General features: G+C 43.6%; 1 protein-coding gene across 2 annotated transcripts; it reads right to left on the reverse strand.

Moving 5' to 3' along the window:
- Window positions 1-3,298: 3,298 nt before the first annotated feature.
- On the reverse strand, window positions 3,299-24,057 carry siah1 (siah E3 ubiquitin protein ligase 1). Of its 2 annotated transcripts, none has more exons than XM_034587649.1 (5): window positions 14,088-14,839; window positions 10,172-10,228; window positions 5,311-5,492; window positions 4,925-5,221; window positions 3,299-4,594 (listed from the first exon to the last, which is right to left on the reverse strand). In XM_034587649.1, the coding sequence occupies exons 2-5, from the start codon at window positions 10,179-10,181 to the stop codon at window positions 4,223-4,225; spliced, it is 861 nt and encodes a 286-aa protein (XP_034443540.1). In that variant the 5' UTR covers window positions 10,182-10,228; window positions 14,088-14,839; the 3' UTR covers window positions 3,299-4,222. The 2 variants fall into 2 exon arrangements, with proteins under 2 accessions (XP_034443540.1, XP_034443539.1); XM_034587648.1 differs by lacking the exon at window positions 14,088-14,839 and adding an exon at window positions 23,874-24,057 and having other exon boundaries at window positions 3,300-4,594.
- Window positions 24,058-24,294: the final 237 nt, after the last annotated feature.

Below are 24,294 nucleotides of genomic sequence, written 5' to 3' on the forward strand. Positions count from 1 at the left end.
AATAATCATAATTTAATGAGGAAAATTTGAAAGAGTTGTGGTTCATTAAGAAAAAGTCAATTTTATGAGAAAAGTTATAATTTAACAAGAAAAGAGTTGAAATATCTCTTTCTCGTATGATGCTTTTAGTCTTGTAAAATTACAACTTTCTTTCTTGTAATATTATTGCTTTATTCTTGTAAAATTAAGATTTTTATTTGTAAAATTAATGTATTTTCCTGAAATATTACAACTTAATTCTCGTAATATTATGACTTTATTAACATAAGATTACAACTTTTAATCTTGTAATATTTTCACTGTATTCTCGACATTTAGGGAATAACCCTCAGTTCCGTGTCATCACATTGACACGGAGGTAAATGTGTGACTCTGTTGCTGTGACACCAGGTTGTGATTCTGCTGAGGATCTGACTATCACCTGGATTATTCCTCCCACTAACATGACACACGTGTGATGTAGCAAACGTACTGACTTTAAAAACTGTGATTTCATACTAAACCACTTGTGTCTGAGTAGATAACGTTAAATTAAAGATGCTTAAAAACTTGAAATAATGTTGCTTTATTTCGACCACGTTAAATACACACGTGTTTGTTTGTGCACGTAAAACTGAGATAAATCCACCATGAAGCAGAAAGAATGGATCCAACTCTGTTCCACAGGTCTGACATGAAACAGCATCAACTTATAACTATGAATATTTCCTTTGAACTGTTTCATCAGCCTCCATCCTGGGCTCCATCCCTTTTTTTTCCTTTTAGGATGTAACAAACGCATGAGCCTCCAGGGGGCGCTGTTTGACCTTAGAGGATTTATCAGAGCAGCTCTGCAGATGTTTCCTCTTCTTCTTCTCCTCCTCTGCCACCACATCCATCACCATCTCCTCGTCCAGACTTTGATTCGTCTCTTCGCTCCTTCGTGGTCACGACATGAAAACCTCAGAGTTCACATGTGGCTCATGTAGGTTCTGTGTATGTGAGTCACACCCAGTCTCAGTGGAACCCCAGTATTAGAACTCCCTTTGTAGCCTCCCCCCCCCCCTCTGACCACACACTCTGCTGACTAGATTACCTGAACCTCCACATAATTACCCAGAGTTCCGCTGGGCACGCTGGCAGCTCGCCCACTGCCACCAGGGTGTGGACCCCTGTGACCACATGAGGGCAGGAAAGGGGGGATGAAGGGAGGGTTGACCCGACATGTTTAAAGACAAATCCAGACATGTCGGGTCAACCCTCCCGTCCACTTCTTCATATATATATATTTTAGCATCGTGGACATGAAACCTGATATTTAAGAGCTTAAGTTGAGTGGAGCCCGGGAGGATCATCAGGGAGAGTTTATTATGGGTGTGTGTGTGGTTTATATTTCACTTCATAAAAATGAAAGAAGTTGGAACGTGCAGATCTTTGGAAGTTACAAGAGACAAACACCAGGGGGCGATCAAGATTTGGCTTCTCTTTTGGGGAGCTGTCATGTCGTCCGTCTTTAAATACAGTCGAAGGTCTCAAGTAAGAAAGAGTCAGTAATCGTACAACAATTGTTTACACTTTAATTTTGTACAGATTTAATAAATAGTGATGAGCAAAGAGTCGGAGACAGAACCAAGCAAAGCTGTTGGACCCGGCTTCCTATTCAAAATATCAGATTCTTTACTTTTGATAAATAACTTACTTAATACACAATTGTCGATTTACAAAATAAAAAGAATCCAGTTCCTAACCTCCCTGAAATCCCTGTTGGTCGTGTGACCGACAGAAACTGGTCCCAGGTTTAGGCTCCTCCGTGGTTCCCTGATCTTCAGTGAATAACTTGTGATTCGTGGATGAACTGATCTGAGAACATGAAGACAAACAGAACAAGATTTTGTGAACGATATCTCTCTGCAACACCTTGAGGGAAGTCCTCTAAAGTTGGTACAAAAGTTCACTTGGACTCAAGGATGAACTGATTAGAATTTCAGTGGTCAAAGTTCACGGTGATCTCATGAGGCTGGAAAAACAAATGAAGCAACCACAGTGTGGAATTACAGTTGTTGACATCGTAGGAATCACCGGCGCCAAAAATCCATCAGTCGGACTCTAACAAACAGAAGCTCCTCAATGTTGGATTAAAAAACCAGACACTCAGGGTCCGAGTCGCACAATAACAGAAGGAAAGACACCAGGTATGAAAAAGATAGATTTATTTAATGACAAATTAAAACAGAAATAAAGTCAAGGAGTTGAGGGAGAGCAGCAACATGACAGACTCCACATGGAGAGAAAGGGAGAGATGATTGGCTTGACCTCCCTCCCTCCTCACAGACAAAAAGAAAAGGAAAAGACTTACCACACAAACAAAAAGGGACAGAGACAAATAGATGGGGGGGAGAAACAATCCACTTGTAAGAGGGGAAAGAAAAACACAAACCTTCAGAAGAACGACACAACTTGCTTTTTAACTACAAACACTGAAGTTTAGCCACAAGTTTTACAACTGCCTTTTAACTTTGTTTTTAAAAGTCATTACAAAAATGATAATTATGATAATCTCCATTTAATAATAACAATAGCAACATTGTAACGGTAGAAACTGTCCCTCGTTCCTGGTTGGGTGATCAGTCAGTCAGTGGTTGAGGCCGACGCCGGCGTAGGAGCGAGAAGAGGAGGAAGGAGAAATGAAAGAAGAGTCTTGGAAGAGGGAAGGGAGAAAGTGAGCAGGCTTCCTGCCAAATGTCCGGCTCGCGCACACATATACATATACACACACACACACACACACACACACACACTCACACACAAAGACACACACACACACACACCAGGAGTTATTCACTCCGCATACAAAAAAAACAAAACTAAAATAATTAAAAGAAACAGACTTAAGAATAAACCCCGAAAAAAAACTCTGAATCAACTGAAATGCAGTGTTTCTTTTTCTCCTTGCTGTGAAAAACTAAAAACAAAACAAAACTTCCTCTCCTTCTCCGACACACTCAGTTCGCTGTTACACCTGTACACACACACGGCCTGTTACACAGAGACTTTAGTGTGTGTGTGTGTGAGTGTCCGGACGCCACTGATGTGTCCTGTGAAAATAAAGATTCAAGAAAAAACCCAGGGCTGACGTAGCCATCATGAATCCTTACAGTATGAGAGCAGACTATGACTAATAACTATGACGACGGTCCAATGCACAACCGTTAGCCTGTGTGTGTGTGTGTGTGTGTGTGTGTGTGTGATGTGTGTGTGTGTGTGTGTGTGTGTGTGTGTGTGTGTGTGTGTGTGTGTGTGTGTGTGTGTGTGTGTGTGTGTGTGTGTGTGTGTGTGTGTGTGTGTGTGTGTGTGTGTGTGTGTGGACTGGAGGGAAACCATGAGGAGGCTCCAGGAACCTTCAATGCCGATCAAAGGTTTCGGTCCTGGACAGAACCGTGTGGGTGCTACAGTCGTCCAGGCCTGTGGCTGACGATTCCAGTCGCAGCATCAGTGTCACAGGTGGACATAAAAATCCAAATGGTGGACTCCGGGGTCCAGCGCGAGCCACAGCCGTGGTTCCGGTCCTACTTAGTTGAACGGTAACCAGGAGGTCCGACGGGCACGAGGGGGGGGATTACTAACAGAAAGAAGCTAGACCGCTGGCGAGCTACCTAGCCCTGACCGGGAGTCCACGTGGAAACTATAGTTTGAGCCGTCCTCGGTGCGTGCGGCCGCCACAGAGCTGCTCAGCGGCGAGCGGCCTCCGGCGTCCTGCAGCTGCAGCGTGTGAAATGTGTGAGGATGAGGAAGAGGAGAAAGAGAGAGACACTGAAACATGAGTGGGGGGAACTCACTCCCAGGGAGACGTGACAGAGAAATGAGAAGTTTGACGAGCGAGTTTTACAGAACAGCTTCTCAGTTTGTGTCTGTGTGTATGACCGAGAGGACGAGACAGCGTGTGCGTGCACGAGTCTCACATACAAGTTTGTGTGTGTGTAGAAGTCTATAACCATCATTACAGTTATGTCCTTGTGTTTATTATTCCTCCACTCATTCATCCATCCATCCACTCATCCACTCATCCATCCATCCCACCCACCCCCTGGGCCTCCACGGCTGCCCGATCTGACAGTCCAGTTCCACGTCTCTAGGGGTGGGGCAGAGAGGGGCGGGGCGCTGTGAGGTCACAACTTATTTGACCCCCTAAAAAATGCCCCCTGACAATCTGTAACTGTTTGACCCTCTGCTCTTCAAAAAGTTCTTAGCACATGGAGATGGTGACGTTGATGCCCAGGTTGCCGTTCTCAGCGAAAAGCTGCGCGATGGACGTGTCGAACACCAGGCAGTCGCTGTTCATGATGGCCGTGGCGATGCCCTCGTGGATGGAGCGCGGCGTGGCCTCCCAGGTCAGGCGGCGCCGGTGACCATTGAGCTCCAGCCGGTAGGCGAAGTTCTCCGCCTGCTTGCGAGTGCCGATGAGCTGCACGATGGCAAAGAACTGCTGGTGGCCGTCGTACTTCTCCTGCTTCTCCAGCACCAGCATGAAGTGGAAGCCGAAGCACGACTGCATCATCACCCAGTCCACCGCTCCAGGGAGGTTGATGTCCGTGGCCAGGAACACAATGTCCTCCCCCTGCACAGACACACACAGGAGATGAACTGGTTAACAAAGCTACACAATCATTAGAAATCTCTGAAGCTCTAAACTTAAGTTTTAGAGCCACTAAAACCCAGTAACTGCTGACTTGTTTACACGTTACCTCCGACAAGGAGGTGATGTTTTTAATCTGTTTGTTTGTTTGTTTACAGGATTACGCAAAATACACTCAACTGTAATTCACAGTGAGGTTTATATGATCAGTTATTAAATAAAGGAATGAAAATCAGGCAGAAATGAGCATAGATCAGTTCCTGCAGAAAGGGGTTGAGTCTACTTAGTGAAAGAAGTGAAGTAGAAAATGACCTGCAGTGTGGTGATGGACTTGTGCTGGTGCATCAGATGAGGCATGACGGCGTCCAGGGAGCCCTGCCACTTGCAGGAGGCGCCGGGGCAGGGGCAGGAGTACGGCCGGAACTCGCACAGCTCTTCGTGCTCCGTCTTGTCGGTGTGGGGCAGGGTGACTTCGCAGCCCGACGAGGCGTACTTGCAGGGGAAGAGGACCGAGTTGGCCACCTTCTCCATGGCCAGGTTCCTGATGGAGCCCAGGGGACCTCGGCAGGTCGGGCAGCAGGTGAGCTTGGGCCGGCAGTTGGAACATACCTGGAAACGGAACACGCATTTGAGATTGAGATTTACAGACAGATGATCGTCTCTACTGGTCTCTGAGAGTTCAGCTGGACTCTACGTACCAGGTGCCCGGACTGACACTGCAGGATGGGGGGTAAGACATAGTCGAAGCAGACAGGGCACTCGAACAGACTGGCCAGGTCACTGTTGGAGGCTGTGGTGCCCGACAGGGTGGGCACGCGCTGGGAGGGGGGGCACTTGGAGGTTCCTGTGGGCAGCGCGGTGGCAGTCTGGCGACTCATTTCTGGTGGGGAGAGAGAGAGAGAGGGTTCTTCAGCGGAACAAACACTTTCACCAGCTCATTGAAGTTGTAAACAGGATTTCTGGAACATCTTGTCACACACATGCAAACAGTGATCTCAGACCAGCCGGCCTTCGTCCACACGTCTACCAGCACTTTGGATTCTGAGATGAAGTATTTACATGAATATGGATTCAGATATTTTGAATGTAGATGTCACTTCATAACTTTTATGAGAAAAAAACCCCAGACACATTGGTATTGAATACAATAGTAATACAGGTGTGTGTGTGTAGCTGTTTCGTATCACGCTGTGCAGTTGCCGTGGTAACAGGTTTGTGGTTAGGTATGTGTTATGTCTGTGGAGCAGAGCAGAGGGTAGAGAGGAGGCCGCTGAGGGCTGGAGAATAATAAGGTATGTGTTGAGGAAGAGGAGCAGGGGGAGATGAAGTGAGGAATCCAGCATGACGTGTGTTTTAAAAAAAGCTTCAAATTGAAAGGCAGTGTCCAAACGCAGAGGATGGTGAGGAGATTTTAAAAACAGGAAGGTGAGGAGGATGTTTCTCGGGTCAGAAGTAGAGGAGTTTGGGTGGGATGACTGTGCGTGCCGGTGACCCCGCCTACTCTGCTACCCGGCATTGTTCATCCTTTTTATAGCCCTGCCCACAAACAGAGGCAGCTCAGGGAGACGCAGAGGAGGGAGAGAGAGAGAGTGAGGAGAGGGGAGGGAGGGGAGGATGAAGTGTGTGGGAGGCGAGGACAGCAGAGGAGAATCAAGTGGTGAGATAGTGCAGCAATGTGCAGACAGACAGGACATCAGCTGTGCTGCCACTTCTCAGCTAACAGCTAATTTAACCATTTAGAAGGAGACATATCATATGAACATATTCAGGTTTATAATCTTCATTTGTGTCATCACTTGAACAGGTTCAGAAAACACATGACTTTCCTCTAACTGTTCATATCTCGTTTCTACCTCAGTCTGAAACACGTGGATTTAGCTCCCGTCTCTTTAAGGATTGTAAGGGGTTATCTGCTAGGTGTGCATTATGTCATGTGACATCACGATGGTGCAGATTTTTTATTTACAAATTCTCTGGCGTTTCTGTTTACTTCAGAACATGGGGAGTGTTAGTAAGCGGATCGTGTTGGAGCTGGAGCTGCTACCAAGCGGACCAATCACAGCTCTTGCGGTCTGCGTCGCTTTGACTTGTAGTTACATTTTTGTGGAGGTGCACGTCAGGTACGGCGTAGGGGTCTGCGTAGGGTACACGTCTAAGCATAGGCTGCGGCGTAGCTTCAACGCAGAAGCATGACTTGGCCCCAAGTCTAGCGTGGTAGCTAGCAGCATTACCAGCAGGCTGCAGAGCTACACACTGGATCTATTGAGAGACATTACAGTCAAGCAGACGCAGGGACAGTTAAACACATCTGCTGTGGGGAAGACACTGTCTTAGCAGCTATATATAGAGCTTCTTAGCCTGGCTAGCATGCTAGCACAGTGGGACCAAATTAGCTCAGAACATTCTGCTAGGCCAAGGCCATGGTCACAGTCAGCTAGCATGCGACAGAGATATCTGACATGAGAGTATCTTTAAACAGCTGTCACCAGTTTGGCTAATCCAGCTTGAAGACAATGCTATGATTGTGATCAGAGGGGAAGTCGTTTCCTGTGGTTGTGTAGCTTCCGTAACTACGTGCAAATCTTGTGTATATTTAAATTCATGCAATCCATATAAAATACTTGGATACCTTAGATTGTTTGTATGATAACACATTTTTCTGTCTGACATTTCATTGAGCACTCCTGTTCACACTGCATATATTCCTGGTGTTTTCATTTGCTTAGCTATTTAATACCTTTCTACTTATGCTTCCATTTTTATTATCACTTTTGCTGGGATACAGTCTGACGGTTGTTCGAGGCGATTGGTTTTCATCTTCGTAGTTTTACTGAAGGGCTAATATCTATATCTAGCTAGCTAGCTTTAAATGAACCATAATCTTATTTAGACAGTTAAATCTATTTAAGACTCGGTACATAAATGAAGTACGTACAGATATAAAATTCAGATTGACTTTGAGACAGAAACTCTGTTGCTTAAAAAAGCCTTGATATGTTTAAGATGCATCAATTTATCCCGACAGAGGACATCTGCTGCTGTGTGTGTGAGAAAGTTTGTGTGAGGCCGATCGTTACCACAGAAACAAAGTGTGGAGTCATCTCATGATACGTGTGGATGACGAGTGCCAATGGAAGTCAGAGAGAAAGTCTTGGCTCATGTTTGGTTAATATAACAAGATGAAGCCTGACAGCAGCAAACAAACTCCCCTGAAATAGATCAACACTGGACCTCAACCAGGAGGCCACGAGAGGGGGCAGCCATTATGGTCTTAGAGCAGAGAGCAGAGGTGCCAGACCAGATCCCAGAAACACTGTATTAAAATGTATTGTTTTAATTCAACAGTGAGGATGTCATCCGTTCAGGAACAACGATATATAGTCAAACTTATTATGTGAATTCTGGCAGAGCATCCGCACTCACTGCTTTTCACTGGTGTGCAGCAATCTTTGAAAAAGCCAGCTCAGTTGTGACTGATGTGATTAACACATTGCTTCTGATTGGCCGAGCTACACACAGGCTCTTGGAATTTGGGGAGCAGAAATGTTGCCAACATGGCAGCACAGACGACGAGCACACTTTGACAAAAGCATTGTCCGCTGTATGAAAGACATTCATAATATTCTTTAGCTGATGTCATCCTGAACATGGAACATTACCCTCTCTTTGTGCATTTAAAACCTTTTTATAGAACATTGCTTTTAACATGTGCTTTTCATTTTTGACATTCATTCCTGTCTGTTCTGTGTCCCTGACAGAAGAGATATTGTATCGCAATGGGATCTTCCTGGTTTAATAAAGGATTAATGAATAAAATAAATCAATGCTTAATACGTCTAACAACACCCTGCCCTTCTGCCTTTCTAAGAACAGTCAGAACAGACAGTTGGCAGCACATGAGGTTAGAACAAGTAGCCACATGCTCAGCTAAAAAGAGAGTGTGGGGATAAACATAGCATCACTTGTTAAGCTGGCACATGGGGGGGCTAAAAAAATGACACTGCCATGATAAAGGCTGCGTGCAGATAAGCAGGGCTCGACACTCTCGCTGTGAGCAGCAGGGTTACAGCTCGTACAGTGTGAATTTACAGTTTACACGGCTCCTGCGATTTGCTTCTTACAGTGTGGACACCGCAGACACCTGGCTGCTCATTAGGGATGAGATCATTTATACAAAAATTATACATCCAAGAAAAAGATACGACAAAGGCAGTGTACAAGACACTTTAAGTGTGCAGGATTGATAAGGGCAGGTTGTTATAATTGAGGCAACTTGAACCATTAGAGTTGTTTCCACTGAATAGAAGTTGGGTTATAATCCAGAGGGAGATGCTGCAGCTTTTGCAGAAGAGGGAGAGACATGAGGCAAAGTTACAGTGTGAGGGGAAAGGGGCAGGTGCAGGCAGGTTTTCTAAAAACAACGTCAAGTTACTTATTGTAGTCTGGCCTCCAAAGCAATGATGCTCAGCTCAGAGGACTGTGCGTTAGGTAAGACTGTAATAAATGTGTCAGTGGTCAGTCGAATCTGAGTTCACATATCTTTTAAATCTGTGACATCATTATCTCTGATGACCACTGCAGATAAAAGCCCATAAACTAACTTTTCCCCTTGTATAGAAAGTTGACAAAACAACCAAGACAGACAAGAGGACAGACAGAGCTGTATGATGTGAAAACAAAAAACTGTGGCACGTGTGAATAAAAATAAATTAATAAAAGGCTTCAGAGGCGACTCAATAGAAGCAGTGACAGACAGAAGCCTTGAAAAGAACTCAAAGTGGAACTAGACACTAAATGTTTTCTATTTACTTCTTGTGGAAAGTTTGAAAATGTATTTTTTCCTCATGTTGCTGACGACATCACCACACACACACACACACACACACACACACACACACACACACACACACACACACACACACACACACACACACACACACACACACACACACACACACACACACACACACACACACACACACACACACACACACACACACACACACACACACACACACCTTCTATAAAGCGAGGAGGGGGTGAATATCAAACACAACCTAACTGAATGCATAGCAACATATACTTCCTGTTTTCTGAAACAGTTTCATCTGTTCATATAAATTAAGACCAGTGTCCAAAGAAAAAAACAAAACCTCTCTTGGGGAAAATCAGAAACTGGGCGAACGATACTTTGATTGAACAGTATCTATGCTCTGACAAATCTGGCAACACTGAACAAACGTGTGAGAGAAGGATGTGAAAACAAGGGTAGAGAGTAATGAGCACACACTGCTCTGTCTGAAGAAGGTGGAAGGAAGGATGACGGCAGAAAGAAGAGAAGACACAAACTATGACCCGGCCCACACTCCTCCTCTGTGTTCAGGTGGCACAATGAAAGGATATTACACAAAGAGAACATGCTGCCCGACCAGTAAACAACTCAACTGACAATATGACAGCGAGGAGATCAGGACACAGACGTGAAACAGGCTCCAGAGGAACATTTGATGACACAGGGACACAGATGAAGAGTGAGGGGAGAACAACACCAACACTAACCTTCGTCCATAAGATTTCCAAGTAAGGCTTTCGTCTTCTCTTGAAATGTGGGGACCTCTGAAAAACAAAAAAGGGAAACAAACATGACTTGGAGAAACAAAGCTACAACATATTGTCTGGGATTTCCAGAATAATGATGGAGGAACAGACAGGAAATGAAAGACACATATCTTTCTTCCCTGGCCTGACTGAGGGCCTGGTTCTGGACCAGCTTAAATCTGTTCATATATGAAGTGGATCACATTTTAAACATGACAGTGTAATATTTATGGCGGCCATCTTCACTAATAGGTTCATATATAAAGAGACCAGGAAAGGCACCGTCTGTCATGTACATTTCCACAGACCGAACAATGTTCATTCAAGGCATTTAAGCCACTTACTGCGCTGCTAATGCAAAGGGGGCATTAGCGTGAGACTTTTACAATCATCGATTCTCACTGTACGGTCTGTTGGCTCCGCACCGTTTTCCCAGCACAGTTAATTCATGTTCCATTAAGCAGTTTACTGAACTCTCAGCAAAACACTTCTGATAAGTTTTAACAGGACTCTCATGTATGAAGTCAAGGAAACTGTGGCTGTATGAATAGATTTAGCTCAGATACAGTTTGGGTGGGTGTGGGTCAGGAGGTAGGGCGGGTCGTTCCGTAACATCTGGTGTTTTGACCCCCGGCTTCATCATCATGCATTTCCAAGTGTCCTTGGGACAAACCCCAAAATGAACCTTAAATGACGTGTGATTTAAAAGCTCTGTATGAATGAGAGTGTGAAAGGGTGAATGTGACCAGGACTGTTAAAGCGCTTTGAGTGGTCGTTACTATCCGAAAAGAGCTTTATATATGAAGTCCACCTATCAGAGTATGTCCATTGACCACACAACTGCCATTAGCTCCATAAGAGCTCAGTCTGACCTTGATGAAATGCATATCTGTCATTGATGCTGAAAGTTAAAACAGCAATGTTAATGTGCTGTGGATTCAGGTCTCAACCCAAGATTTAGCTAAACTCACTTTAGCTAAAAAGAAGCATCTGTGCCTCTAAAGCAATAAATTGCAACTACGGGACATTTACAGTGATAATTATCCATATCCTGAAATCATTTTTTTTAAAAAACACTAACATTTTTGTCACCAAACCTTACTAGCAAGTATCGTCTATAAAACAGTGTGTGCTTAAATGTCTTCATTGTCATGTAGTTGAGAAATTAAAAAGGCTAACATAGCATTCATTTAAAAAAGGGCTATGACATTCCTCGGTAATTATGATTCAAGAATCAACAATGGAAACGTTTATGTGCACACAAATCATACGACTGAAACAATAAGTCAGCTGGAGCCTATGCAAACACCCCACTTATTAAATAAATGCAACTGTGCTCACAGACTGAGCATCTTTAGAAAAGCAAGTTTAGAGAATCTCAGTTTACAAACTTTAAAATCGTTTTTCAAGCGAGTTTCTTAATCCAACTTGAGATGATTTTCCATTGCATTGTGGGACACAGAAAATAAACAGCTATCCAACACATACCAAAGATTTTACATTTGCCCATAATATTCTATAGTGTCAACACTCTAAGCAGCAGATGTACAGTGAAAACAACAGGGCTGTGACAGAACAAAACTTTCACAGCACGAGTTTGTCAGAATCTCTTAAAAATATATTTGAGTCCTTTTTTTTGTTAACGCACAAACATCAAAATTCTGCCTTTACGACATTAACTTAAAGTCACCAATGTACAACATGCACCAACCTGTCTTAGACAAAACATAAACACACACTCACGTCAAAAAGACCGCAGCAGTCCAAACATGCGCAAGCTGGATATATGAGGTAGATATGGAGATATGATGAGTGACTGCTGGTTGAACACTGAGACGGTGCAATCAGCTCAAGAGAAGTTGGGCTCAAAAAGACGCATTGGGTGAAGAAGACAGTAACAAAGAAGGAGGGAAGCAGCTGGATGGATTTCTGGTGTAGGAGGATGAACTGGTTTGATTTTAACTGAACTGGTTTGATTTTAACTGAACCGGTAGAACCAACTTTTGGTCAATAAAAGAAATTAACATACAGCCTGTGCAACACTTACCTCCAATTGAATTTAATTAGCAATAAGCACTATTACAGTGTGATTAATTAATATTATGTTGTTTGTAGGTGGACTAATGGAGCCACTAGTTGAGCAGTAGCTAACTTGGTAATCACACGCCAACCTTTCATACTTGAGGCGCGGTGACCCCCTGTAGTCTTCTCCAAAACAGCAATAGTCGCCACTAAGAGAAATACAACAACACCACCGGAAAACGGCAAAATAGATGAAACACAAACCAAACCGTTTTGGCACCAGCTTGTTTCTTTCAGCTTTGGGCCTTCTTCATCTTGACAAACCGGTCGCAGAGGGTTCTCCATAGTTTCCTTCAGAATGCCTCGTCTTTACCAACAGTCACTTCAATCTCCCTCCAGGAGCCATCTGGGAGTCGCTGTGCTCCCTTATTAGTAACGGGGTCATAAAGCTAGCAGTAGAGACAGAGCTGAGGTTCTAGCCAGACTCCAGCCATGCGGTGAGCGCCAAGTAAAGAAGTTGGGAGGTGCAGAACCAGCCGAAATGACAGTGTGCCAGCGGAAATAACGTAATCTCTGGTGCATGCCGCTGGTCGCAAGTTCAGGAACACTGACCATAAAACAAGCTTCAATCTTTTTATGTTCCACATGTCCGCCGAGTCAAGTGCAACATCTAGAAGTTAAATTTGGTGTACCAGTCCGGACTTCGCTTAATATCAAACCGGTTTGCAAATGTTTACCGTGACCAAACCGTAGCAAAAGATACAGAAAGATGCAGGAGATAGATGGAGAGCACGAGTTGAGGGGAAGGCAGAGAACAAGCTGAGCTTCGACACAAACATACCATTCTTTGTTCTCAACTCATTGCCCACTCTTTTCTCACTCACATACACACTGTACAGTGTTAGACACAATGCCAGATATAATTCACAATGCACGCAGGCAGAGTTTGTTTAAAGCGTCTTCTGTACTCAAACACACAAATTATTCAACATACATTCTGTCTCAATATAAAGTACGTTCACTTTTTCTCAACAAGCTCCCTGTAAAAAAAGAAACTGACAAATTATCGACTTGCTACAAACACAGCTGAGATGAACTGAGGAAAGGAATTTATGACATTTTACAACACCAGCTAGGCAGCTAGGCTCAGTTGCAGTTACAAAACACGTAAAGCTGATGAGGGGAAAAAAAAGGTATAAATGTTTCCACTATGAAGTGCATTATCTTTTAAAAGCTCCTTCACCTTTAGTCCTGTGCACGCTCCTTGTGGCCATGCATGAGAAGAGGAGTCGGAACAAGGAGTTCCAGGGTGGAGCTTGCTGTGCTACGCTAGCTGGCTTCACATTCACTTGGACCTGAGACATGGGGAGCGTTCACGCAGCCCCTCAGTGCCATATTTCTGCAGCCTTCTCCATGGAAACCACACACTGTTGCCGCTGCCCTTAACATACCACAAAAAGGAGGATCATATTTCTTCCTCTTGGTCCCCCAGTTAGGAGGGGTAAGAACACGAGGGTCCAGGGCGAGCTGTAATGAAAGAATGAGTGCTGTGTCCAGACTGGGCCAGATGGGGATGCTTAATCGTAGGAAAAATAAATGCCCACAAGGGGATAGAATAAGAGAAAGATACCGGAGTGCTTATGCCTCTGTCATTGGAATCTCAAAAACCACAAAACATCAAATCCCAAAGTCCCTCGGTCACTATAACAGCCAGAAAAACAGCCACTGACATCATGTGGGTGAAGCAGGCATCCGTCAGAGCTGCCAAACTAAAAGAGGAGCACCAGGCAGGTTGCTAGGTGCTTATGCTTCAGCATGAAGAAACAGAGAAGGTCACTAATTTGCTTTCTCTTACACTGAAAGGCTTGCATTAGTCCGAGAGCAGTCTGTCAGTGTGTGTGGTCAACCCGCCACTCCCCGGCTGCTCCCGGCCACTGGGAACTGAAGGCAACATGAGATATTTTACTCAAGGCACGTTAGATTTCCCTCAAAGCTTCATGATTAAGTTCCACCTTTGTTTCTCCTGCTGCCAAATAGTCAGGAAGTGTAGAGCTTGGAGCGCTGCAGCTTTTCACAGACATATCCTCTTCCAAGACCATTTCCCAAAAATTGAAGTTTTGCCGCAAAAAAAAAAGAAAAAAAAGCACAATTCCAATCACAAAAGAATGACTGTTGTATTAAAAACAAATATTTTGTCGTGTAGAAGAGTTGCTGGGAAAAATCTCCCTTTACTGATTAGAAAACAAAGCCCTGTTTCCTGCTGGAAGAACAGAGCAGCTCGCAAGAGAGGGAAAGAAGGGAAAGTCCCGGACAAAGTCTCTCTCTCCCGCTGACTTTTTCCTCCTCTGTGCTCTCTTATTCAAGCCATGTTCTCTCGGTCCCCTGGAGTGTGCTAGGTGTCACTGCTGCTGGGTGTGTTCGTGCAGGACAGAGGAGCTAAGCCGGCATCCAATGTCAGTCCAAACAGAGCATGCTCACTCACACCCTGCCCCTCTCGCTCTCGGCGGCACCCTACCCAAACACACAACCTCTTCTTCTGTGCAACACGTCATTTCTCTTCCACACAGTTTTTAACTCGACTACAAATTTTCTTCGCCGCCCCCCCCCGCCCAACTTAACTTCCTGTCTGCGTCCCTCCATTTTTCCCTTTTTTTCTACGTGCACACTTCCTTACATGCATTCCCTACTCTACCCTGCATATTTTTTTTTCCTGGATGGACGGCCTCTCTCTAACTCTCTCCCCCACTTCTGTTTCTTTCTCTCTGCCCCCTCCCTCGGCCTGACTCTGTGGCTGTGCGAGTCTCAGATTTCACTCGTCTGGCTGCAGGCAGCACCACCACCAGCTGCCCTCGTTGACACCATACCTTACTCATTGCATTTTCTTTCCATTCCATCGACTTCCTCTCAAACCATTTGCCACAGTGTAATAGGTGTATATATACTGTACATATCACATTTAGTGACCTCACAACATGTAATTTATTTAATGTATTTAACTTAATTGGAAGTGTACTATATGTTAGTAGAGAGGTTCAGACACCAGCATCAGAAATGCCTGATACTGCAACATACAGGACTTCAGTTTCTAGAGGTTGCACTATTGTTACCGACTACAACAGCTTTTTAAAAAGGAAGCAAATGTGTAAATTGTGTAGTTTGAGATATATTTATTCATGTTGTTTTTCAAAGCCATGCAACAATGGTACAATACTCACTTCCATATCAGTAGGGAAACTACGGTATTGGAACATCTCTATATCTCACTACAGGTACTTTGAAGATGGAAAAACAATGATGTATTTCTAAGATCAGGGGACTCCATCCCTCAGGATTCAGTCACTACGGATATGTAAAATGTTCACTTCTCATTTGTTTCTTTCTCTGACATAAGCTCTTTTTCCTGCACACACACAAACACACACTCTGGCTTCCTTTCTGAAAACAAACAGAACTGAGCCAGCCAGGAGAAGAAGCCCCAGTGAAACCGAAATATCACTGAGAGCCAGAATCTGATTGTCAGCAGGAGAGGAAACTGATAGCGAGCTTAGTGAGCACAGAACAATACGTTATCACTGGCCCTGTTCACATGGCGCACTAAAACGCATCCTTTGCAATTCAATGGCATATCGACAGAGAAAAAAAACAGACGGTTTAAAAAGAGGCGTTCGCAGTTGGCGCTTTATTTCCTCAGGTGAGATGCGCCTGGATTCTGGCTGTGAAAGCACATTTAGACTCGTTGGGCTGAAAGAGACGACAGGAGGCGCGCGGCTGTATTCTCCTCACCGTCGTTACACTGCATCTGTTCACATTATCACCAGACAATATAAACATAATGTAGTCAGAATTTCAGCAGCAGAGAAAATATGTGCACAAAGAGAGCCCGCTGTGAGACACACACACACACACACACACACACACACACACACACACACACACACACACACACACACACACACACACACACACACACACACACACACACACACACACACACACACACACACACACACACACACACACACACACACACAGAACTTTAAAACAACACAAATGACACTAGTCCAATGCCCAACGTGTGCTATTAAAAAAAGGGGCAGAGCAGCAGATACAACAATGAGCCATCTGGACCAGGCAGCAGTTGATCTCCAAAGACACCAACACTTCAACACCTACAGCCAGGGGTTTACAAAGGGGAGAAAGAGAGACAGATTATTTACATCATAAACTCTTTGGCGATACAGATGTCTAAATTTTGCTGAGCCAATAAACCGGCACTGAAATACCAGTGAGTTGGAGGTGTGAAAAATCGCGTCTTGGCAGAGAGCTTCTAAAATATGCTTGAGCTGAATTGTACACAAACTTAAATTTCTATATGAGACACATCTTGCTGTTGTTTTCTTTTACAGTCTGACATCTACCTATCTGATGTGAGTCACTGAGACAAGGCCAAAATAAAGGCAAAGAAACATATGAATATGTTCTTCACAGCTAATTGTCCAGAACTACTTGATAACAAGGCTTTGCTAAGATCTAATCATCACGTTTGTTGGGATTTCACTCGTCTCCACTGGTTCACTGTGGCTCAGTATATCCTGTTGCTAATTGTGAGCTAAATTTAAAACAAAGACATTTAAGTTAACCCACTTCTCCCCACTGTTGATACAGAATGACCCCGGTGTTATACGGGGCCACGGGTGCATGCAAAGTCCATTTAAAAGCTTTGACCAGCAGATTACTGTACTGTTCCCAGAAACAACTGTGTCTACAGTGTGTAAAATCAGCAATGAACAGCAAGTGTACACTAGACTGAGGTTCCCATTAAATTTACAAGAATCTAAAAAGGAAATTCGAGAGGAACTGGCTCAAGAAAATGCTAATTAATTGTCTAGAAGTTTGTTGGGATAAACAGCTGGTGGCACTAGTTTTCCAGTCCGGTGCCATTTAACTTTGCAAAGGGAGTAGATGGAGGAAGATGACATATTTAAAAGAGCAGCAGTCAAACCTCAAATAGTAAAACATTTGTGTTGGTCCACATAGATCTCATGTTTATGTTTTTTTTCACTCGAGGGGAAGCAGATGCTTTAGTGGATATTTCAGTCGCATGCTTCTACTGAAATTAGTGATTACACACAATTTGTGCAATCACAAAAAATTTTATGTTGCATTGTGATGCATGTGGCAAGTGGACGGAATGTGAAATGCAACCGCACATCCGACTAGACAAAAACCAGAGTCATTGAGTTACACTATGTTTTATGCTTATTGTAAGAACCGTTGCATCACTACCAGAAGAAAAACAAATCAACGTACTGTTCCAACCTCTATAATGAGAGAGTGGGCAAACTAGTCAGGAGCCAATTCACTATTAATGAGGAGGTTCTCCCATTTGGCTCAGAGGTAGATAAGGTAACAGAGGAAACCACTCTTCAAAACAAACAAAGGCAGCGAGTGGCAAGAGTTACCCACCGCTCGCTGACACAAACTGGACCCTGGTGAAGCAGATGAACAGTTTACTCACCGACTATCCCCTGTTGTCCATCTAATGCATGATACATGTTCGCACCTACAACTGAATGTAGAGAGCTTTACTATGACATTTAAGTATAGAGCCTGACAGATATTTGGAAGTGTAACATTTCTGATACCCAAAAAAAAAAATTGCAATTGATACGTATGTTGACATTTTACAGTTTAACCATAAACTTTATGAAAAATAACTATATTAAGAAAACACAAATGCAACTGCATATATAGGATGAAAGTAAAAGACTTAAGTGCATAACAGAGATCATCACAGTATGCACTAAAACAAAGGACATTTAGTTAGCTACAAGTGCTGGAATAGCATTGGGGATGTGTGAAGCCGGCTCAAAAACAAACAAAAACAACAAATCATGGACATCTCCTTCAGGGTAATGTTATAAATTCTTTCACTTTGGCAGTCGCCTCTTTTCCACAGCAGAAAAAAAACAAGAGTGTAACAGTGCAGCTTAGCAGCTTGTTACCATGGAGAAGCCGCACAGAGCAGGGATATCATGGGGAGCAAAAAACTACACACACACACCTTGTGTCTTATGTTCATGCACAAACACACACAGAGCGATAAAGCAAGCAGGGACTCCCTTTGGCATTAGTAAGAGATCTAGAATTACCTCACTGCTACACAGCCAGTGAGTCACTGTCTCTCCCACACATGCGCGTGCACGCACACACACATGCACACATGGCCAGCAGTCAGAACAGCTGTCGATCCTGAGCTGAGCTCTAGTCACTGAACGTGTGCTGCCGATGCTTCAACCAATCAGGTTGCAGCTTACTTCCCTGTCTGTACAGTCTTATCCAGACTCTGGAGGAACCTTATGAAACATTTGTGCATAAAGTATATATATATATATATGACTGATAATATGTGATATTTAAACTTATTTGACTTCACTTTGTGTTATTCTTCTTCTATTGTGTATCTACTGCATTTATTAGTGTGATGTGCAAGTTAAATTCCTTGTATGTGTCGATTTACTTTCCATGTGTTGTGTCTTTGACCTTTGACCTCCAAAACATGTATGACAAGGCTGAAGACATTCCTTCTAGGTCGTCATGAAAAATGTGACGGACAGAGGGACAAACCAAGAAAACAATGTCAAGGCTTGGTCGTGGATGCCGGAAAGCATTCACACCACATCTCATCCAACCCTTAATAGATTAAATATCACAAGAAAGTACCAAGAGTCAAAACAAAAAGGTGTAATTGTCAAAATCTGTATATATAGGTCGACACAACAAACTGAGACACATCATAAGACAACCCTTGCTACTTCAAACTGATAAAGATATGTCACAAGGGAGTCCAGTGTGTTATGTCATGTGACACGGTGCATGCTCAGGTTAACAGGTCGTCAGATGACGGCAGCAACACAAGCAGACAGACAGCTGAGATGGACCATGTGGAATTTAAATACAAAATGTGTAAATCAAGCGTATTGGATACTAGGAAGGACGCGAGGTGGATCATTGCTTCGTTATCAGAGCTCATCAGCAGACAAATATCTGGTGAATCATCAAGTGTGAGCCATCTATTCAGATTCAAGTAGTGTCATCATGACCCATCGACTCAGCCTGAAGCATACAGAATACAGTCTGGAAAACTCTATATAAAAACTGAATACATATACTTTTTGTGCATGTACCAGAGAATACAGAGTAATACATACAGCATGCTTTTGATTTCTGTTGAAGGTCTAAATTAAACACTGGTTTCAGGACAAACGTCAAAATATGCACTTCAATTTAATTTATAAATTGTAAAAGTACAATATGAAAATATATGCAAATCCTTAGTTATACCGACTGCGTACAAGACTACAGTCCTGTGCTACATATTTTGAAGCTTATCCACTTAAATGTTTTCTTAATAATTAGCCAACACTGTAAAACCCCCTCCTACACTATGTTAATAGTCCTCAGTAGAGTCAACGCAGAGACAGCAGGGGTCAAGGTCAGAGCTAATGACCCCTCAGGGTGATGTGGCAGGTGACCACGTGTGACTCAACCATCAGTGCATATATGTGCTTACATCATCCTCACTGCAGAGCTCGCATTATTAATGATACAGTACGGCTGAGAACAAGAGAAACACCCCTCAGCCGGACCTACTGTACATCCGCTGCATGCAAACCGTTTCCTTTGTGCAAGGGAAATTCTAAATGCTGACAAATGTGGGTCAAAATTCCGCTCACTGCTAACCTGTGTGTAAATATCACTGTGAACAAATTGTACACTGGATGTATGATTTTAAAAAATCTATGTTAAATAGGCATTTGTGCGTATACCTTGAGTATAAGTCCAATACTAGGCTGATATTTATGTACGACTTATACCATGATCTTCAGTTACAACCCCAATAGCTGACTTTGAGCCACTGTAACTGAGCTACATTTGTTTTTCATCCAATAGAACGAAAGTGTGAAAAAGAAACCCTCCTTTATTTTATTTTACCAACTACGAGGATTTCATGAGGATGAGTCTTTCCAATCCGTGACATAAATCCCCATCATCTGTCAACATCCATCCACATATGAAAACCATCCCGGTGGCTACATTACCAAACAGCTAAGCTTCTGTAAAAGCAAAAAAAACCTGTGGGTCAGAGCAAGTTCATCCGTGCTGCTACATCACCAACACAGTCAGGAACATATTAAAAAAAACAAGAAGCTAATTGTTTTGCTCAGGATGACATATGTGTGTTTTTGCACCTTTTACCTGATCTGCCCTCCTCTGAAGGACACAGAGGCATGTTGACAAAGGCAGATTGATTGACACGTCCTTGACTAACCTGTTAGTCAAGAACGCTGATCAACTTTAACCTTTATCACCCAGGCTCCACCTGAGCAGAGGTAAAGCCAGTCAGAATAATGGATGAGGCATGTACAGCTGTGCAGGGCCCAAGAGAAAATGCTCCATTAGGATTTTGTGATCAGCTGCTGGAAGAATCCCATGTTAGTCCATAAACCAGCCTTTGCCCTGATTTATTCCCACCATCACATCTTGTACTTGGCTCTGAGAGTGTGATGTCTGGATCCTGAAAAGTCTTTAGTGCAGCTCCAATGCGGTAAAATTACACAATTAGGGTAATTATTCAAACACAATGATACTCATCGTCCAGGTGGTTGTCATTACAAAAAGGGCCAGAGTTTTTTTTTTTTAATCCAGCTGTTTACATCTTCTAATAACCTTTGGGATTCTGGTGTTATTCAGCCTGTGGTTACAAAAAAAAGCCTTTCTCTACATTTAGCCATCACATAGCATATATACTGTTCCAACTCTTATTGCCGTTTAAACTCTACATACAGATCACGGGCTGACAGATAATTCAGGTCACTAGAGCTGCCTCTTTTGAGTGAACTAACTTTCAACCACAGCACAACAGCTTCAGCCTACTGACACTACATTTGTGTGAGCCATGGGTAAGACTGTCCATCTAGTGACTGTTTAACCTGTGACACCCATGGTGACACACAAACACCAAAGATATACAAAACAGGCAAATAGTTTGGGTCATTTATCCTCTACCAGCCTCCCGCAGAAGCCAATCATTTTATTTTCAGGTACAACACAAAGCAGGTTGTTTCTCCATCTCCATCATAAACAAGTTGACATTTAAACTTTAAAGACTTAAGGTGTTTTGTGTCTACTTCTCCCAAATTTTTTATTTCTTTTCTCCCTACAGACTAGGAGTGTTAAAAATGACTAAATGATTAAGACAACTCGTCTAGCCTCAAAGTAAGAAACACAATCAAAAAAAACAATTTGAGACCACAGTATCTGCAGTTCCCTCATACTGGTTTGCCAAGTGTGGCTAAGGTTAGCAGTGCTAGCACCAGTAGACTTCTTTCCTTAGAGATTATCGTCCACATGCCGGAGCTGAATGTGGTTATGCATCGCTCCGCTGAAGTCTACATACGACCTTATTTTCCTTTCCTGATCAAAATGCTGCCAAACCACACTGGTTTACGAGATGTCATGTGTCCCACTTTCCACCTTGCTGGTTTACAACATCTGGGCATTAGCACGGGCAGAGTGCATTCACTGATGAGAGCAACGTAACACTGGAGGCCTGCTTGGACATTTCTTTACTTTTTTTACAAAATGTGTCTTCTCACTTTGGAAAAACGATCCCATGTCGCTTCAAAAGCATGAAGCACGTCGAGCTTTGTCCAATAATAACTTTGCTTTTGTTTTCATTTTAAAACCAGGAGTGGATTTGTCTCAGATTAGTCATGAAAAAGGGAAATCAGCTGGTTGTCAATTGCTGGTTGTGAAGATTGAGTTGTGGACTTTCAAATTATATTCAAAACATCAAAAAAGAGATGCCTCAACATTGCAGCTCCATTTCAACAATATGCCTGATATGAAATAAACAAATTTGTGTTTAGAATTAATCAAAATTATTAAAGGAAACAGTTTATGTGCTGCTGATGCAATGGAACCAGAGATATAAATTAAACTCAGATAGACGCTGGGGTTCCTGCGAGAAACTGCACAGGTTCTCTACTACGCTTTTACCCAGTTCACCAGTATTTCAAAAGTCAAAGAGCTGAAATCACATTCACATCCCTGACACACATTATCTGCACACAGCTGCTACTATACTGTGATGTCAGTGAGTTGTGCTTGTGGAGAACTCAAAGTAAAACACATCACTGTTACTCTTTAAACTTTAAACCACTTCTGCTCATCCAAAACAAAAACAGACCCACAACGATGTCTTATTGATACTTCAGTGCATGTGACAGGTTTAAGTTGTGTTGAGCACGTGATCACCTTTCTGTCCATGTCTTCCATCGCTTATGTGTTTCACGTATGCGTCTGTGTAAAGAATGAAAGCTTTAAGAGATAAATATAATGAAGTTTGAGCTTTATGCGTTCATAGAAAACTATTTTAATCTTTTCGTATTGATGGTGACACTAGAATCACTTTCACATGTTTAAAAGTCACTTTAGACGCAGCCCATTACAGCTCTTTACACCCCACTGTTTACTTATGTCACGAGTTCATCAGCACACGAGTTTGATGAACCTCAGTTCACATCCATCCCACCTGAACAAGTGCAGAAACCTTGTCAGTTACAACAACAACAACAACAACAACAACAACAGACACCCACCAATGTGCTTCCGCCCCCTGGTCTGAGCCCGCTTCAGTCACAAAGGGTCGAGTCGTGCTGTCTTCAGAGTCGAGCTCCTGACAGCATCTCTCCTGACACATCTACAGGTGTCCACGTGAACTGTAGCGATCAGTCAGCGGTCACACACACACTGAACGAATGTGTAGTAAAGCAGATCAGCAGCATCTGAAGGAACAACAAGAACTGAAGGCTGACGTCCACTCGTGCTCATGTCACAGACACACACACACACACACACACACACACAGACACACACACGGTGGGGTATTCTGCAGCCACACTCCTTCCTCTGGGGGTAAACATTAGTCATCACCACACCACCTACCGCTGCTGCACATGACAAAGACCCGACCGGTTTCTGCTGGACCTGAACCAACCTGCTCCCGAAGCCCACCGGCCCCGTCCGGGTGACACAGGCAGCGGCGGAGCCCACCGAGCTGCAACTGTTACACGCACACACACACACACACAACACACACAACACACACAACACACACACACACACACACACACACAGAGGCCTTGTCTGGTAGCACAGCGGCTAGCCTGTTAGCTTTAGCGACTGTGCGAAACAAGCTAGCAAACAGATGCGTTAAAAGAAAGGGGGCTTTTTTTTTCCTCGTGCACAGCTCAACGCGCGTGTTTGCTCGACGTCGCCGCGGGTGCACCTCGCAGGTACGTGTGCGTTTTTACAGACGTCATGACAACAAACCAGCTAGCGACACGGCTGAGCTAGCTCCTTTTTTTTTTTTTTTTTTTTTCTCCTCCTCCTCCTCCTCCTCCTCCTCCTGCTGCTGCCAAGCTCGGCTAGCTAACAGGCAACATTAGCATCGCGCTAACGAAGGAAGCTAATGCCTGCTGTTGTTTCCCCCCCTAACACACACATACACACACACACACATACATACACACATGCGAAAATCTGGTGTTTCTGCCGCCGCGACACACCCGCTTACCTCGGACGAAATCTGCTTCAGCTCACTGCAGGGGAAGCGCCGGCTGTTTGGCGAGGAAACGTCCACACGAGCCGTGTTTATCGTCTTTCATTCGTTAGCTGGATCCTCTCGCGGCTCCTGATCTGAGACGAGACGCCAGGCGTTAAGTACCAGCCGCTCCGGAGCGCGCACAGTTGTTGAAGTTTGTCGCGGGGGCGCGCGCTCAAGCACAAGCCCCGAGGGCTGCACACGTTTAATGTGACACGAATATTCCAGTAGATAAATATATATGTGTGTGTGTGTGTACACGAATCAGTGACTTAGAGTTCATCTCATGCTTTGATATAATAACAATACTGATATTAATATTTTATTATTATATATGATTTCGGATTCATAAATCCATATTTGTAGGTCTATATAAAATGACACACATATTCCA

The sequence above is a fragment of the Hippoglossus hippoglossus genome, chromosome 6 (genome assembly GCF_009819705.1).
Source record: "Hippoglossus hippoglossus isolate fHipHip1 chromosome 6, fHipHip1.pri, whole genome shotgun sequence".
In the NCBI taxonomy this organism is placed as follows: domain Eukaryota; kingdom Metazoa; phylum Chordata; class Actinopteri; order Pleuronectiformes; family Pleuronectidae; genus Hippoglossus; species Hippoglossus hippoglossus.

What these genes read in the sequence shown, in the direction of transcription:
- siah1 (XM_034587649.1), bottom strand. An exon ending in AGTGTCAGTCCGGGCACCTG is followed by an intron (nt 5,222 to 5,310) that starts GTACGTAGAGTC and finishes TTCCGTTTCCAG; the next exon opens with GTATGTTCCAACTGCCGGCC. An exon ending in AGTCCATCACCACACTGCAG is followed by an intron (nt 4,595 to 4,924) that starts GTCATTTTCTAC and finishes GTGTCTGTGCAG; the next exon opens with GGGGAGGACATTGTGTTCCT.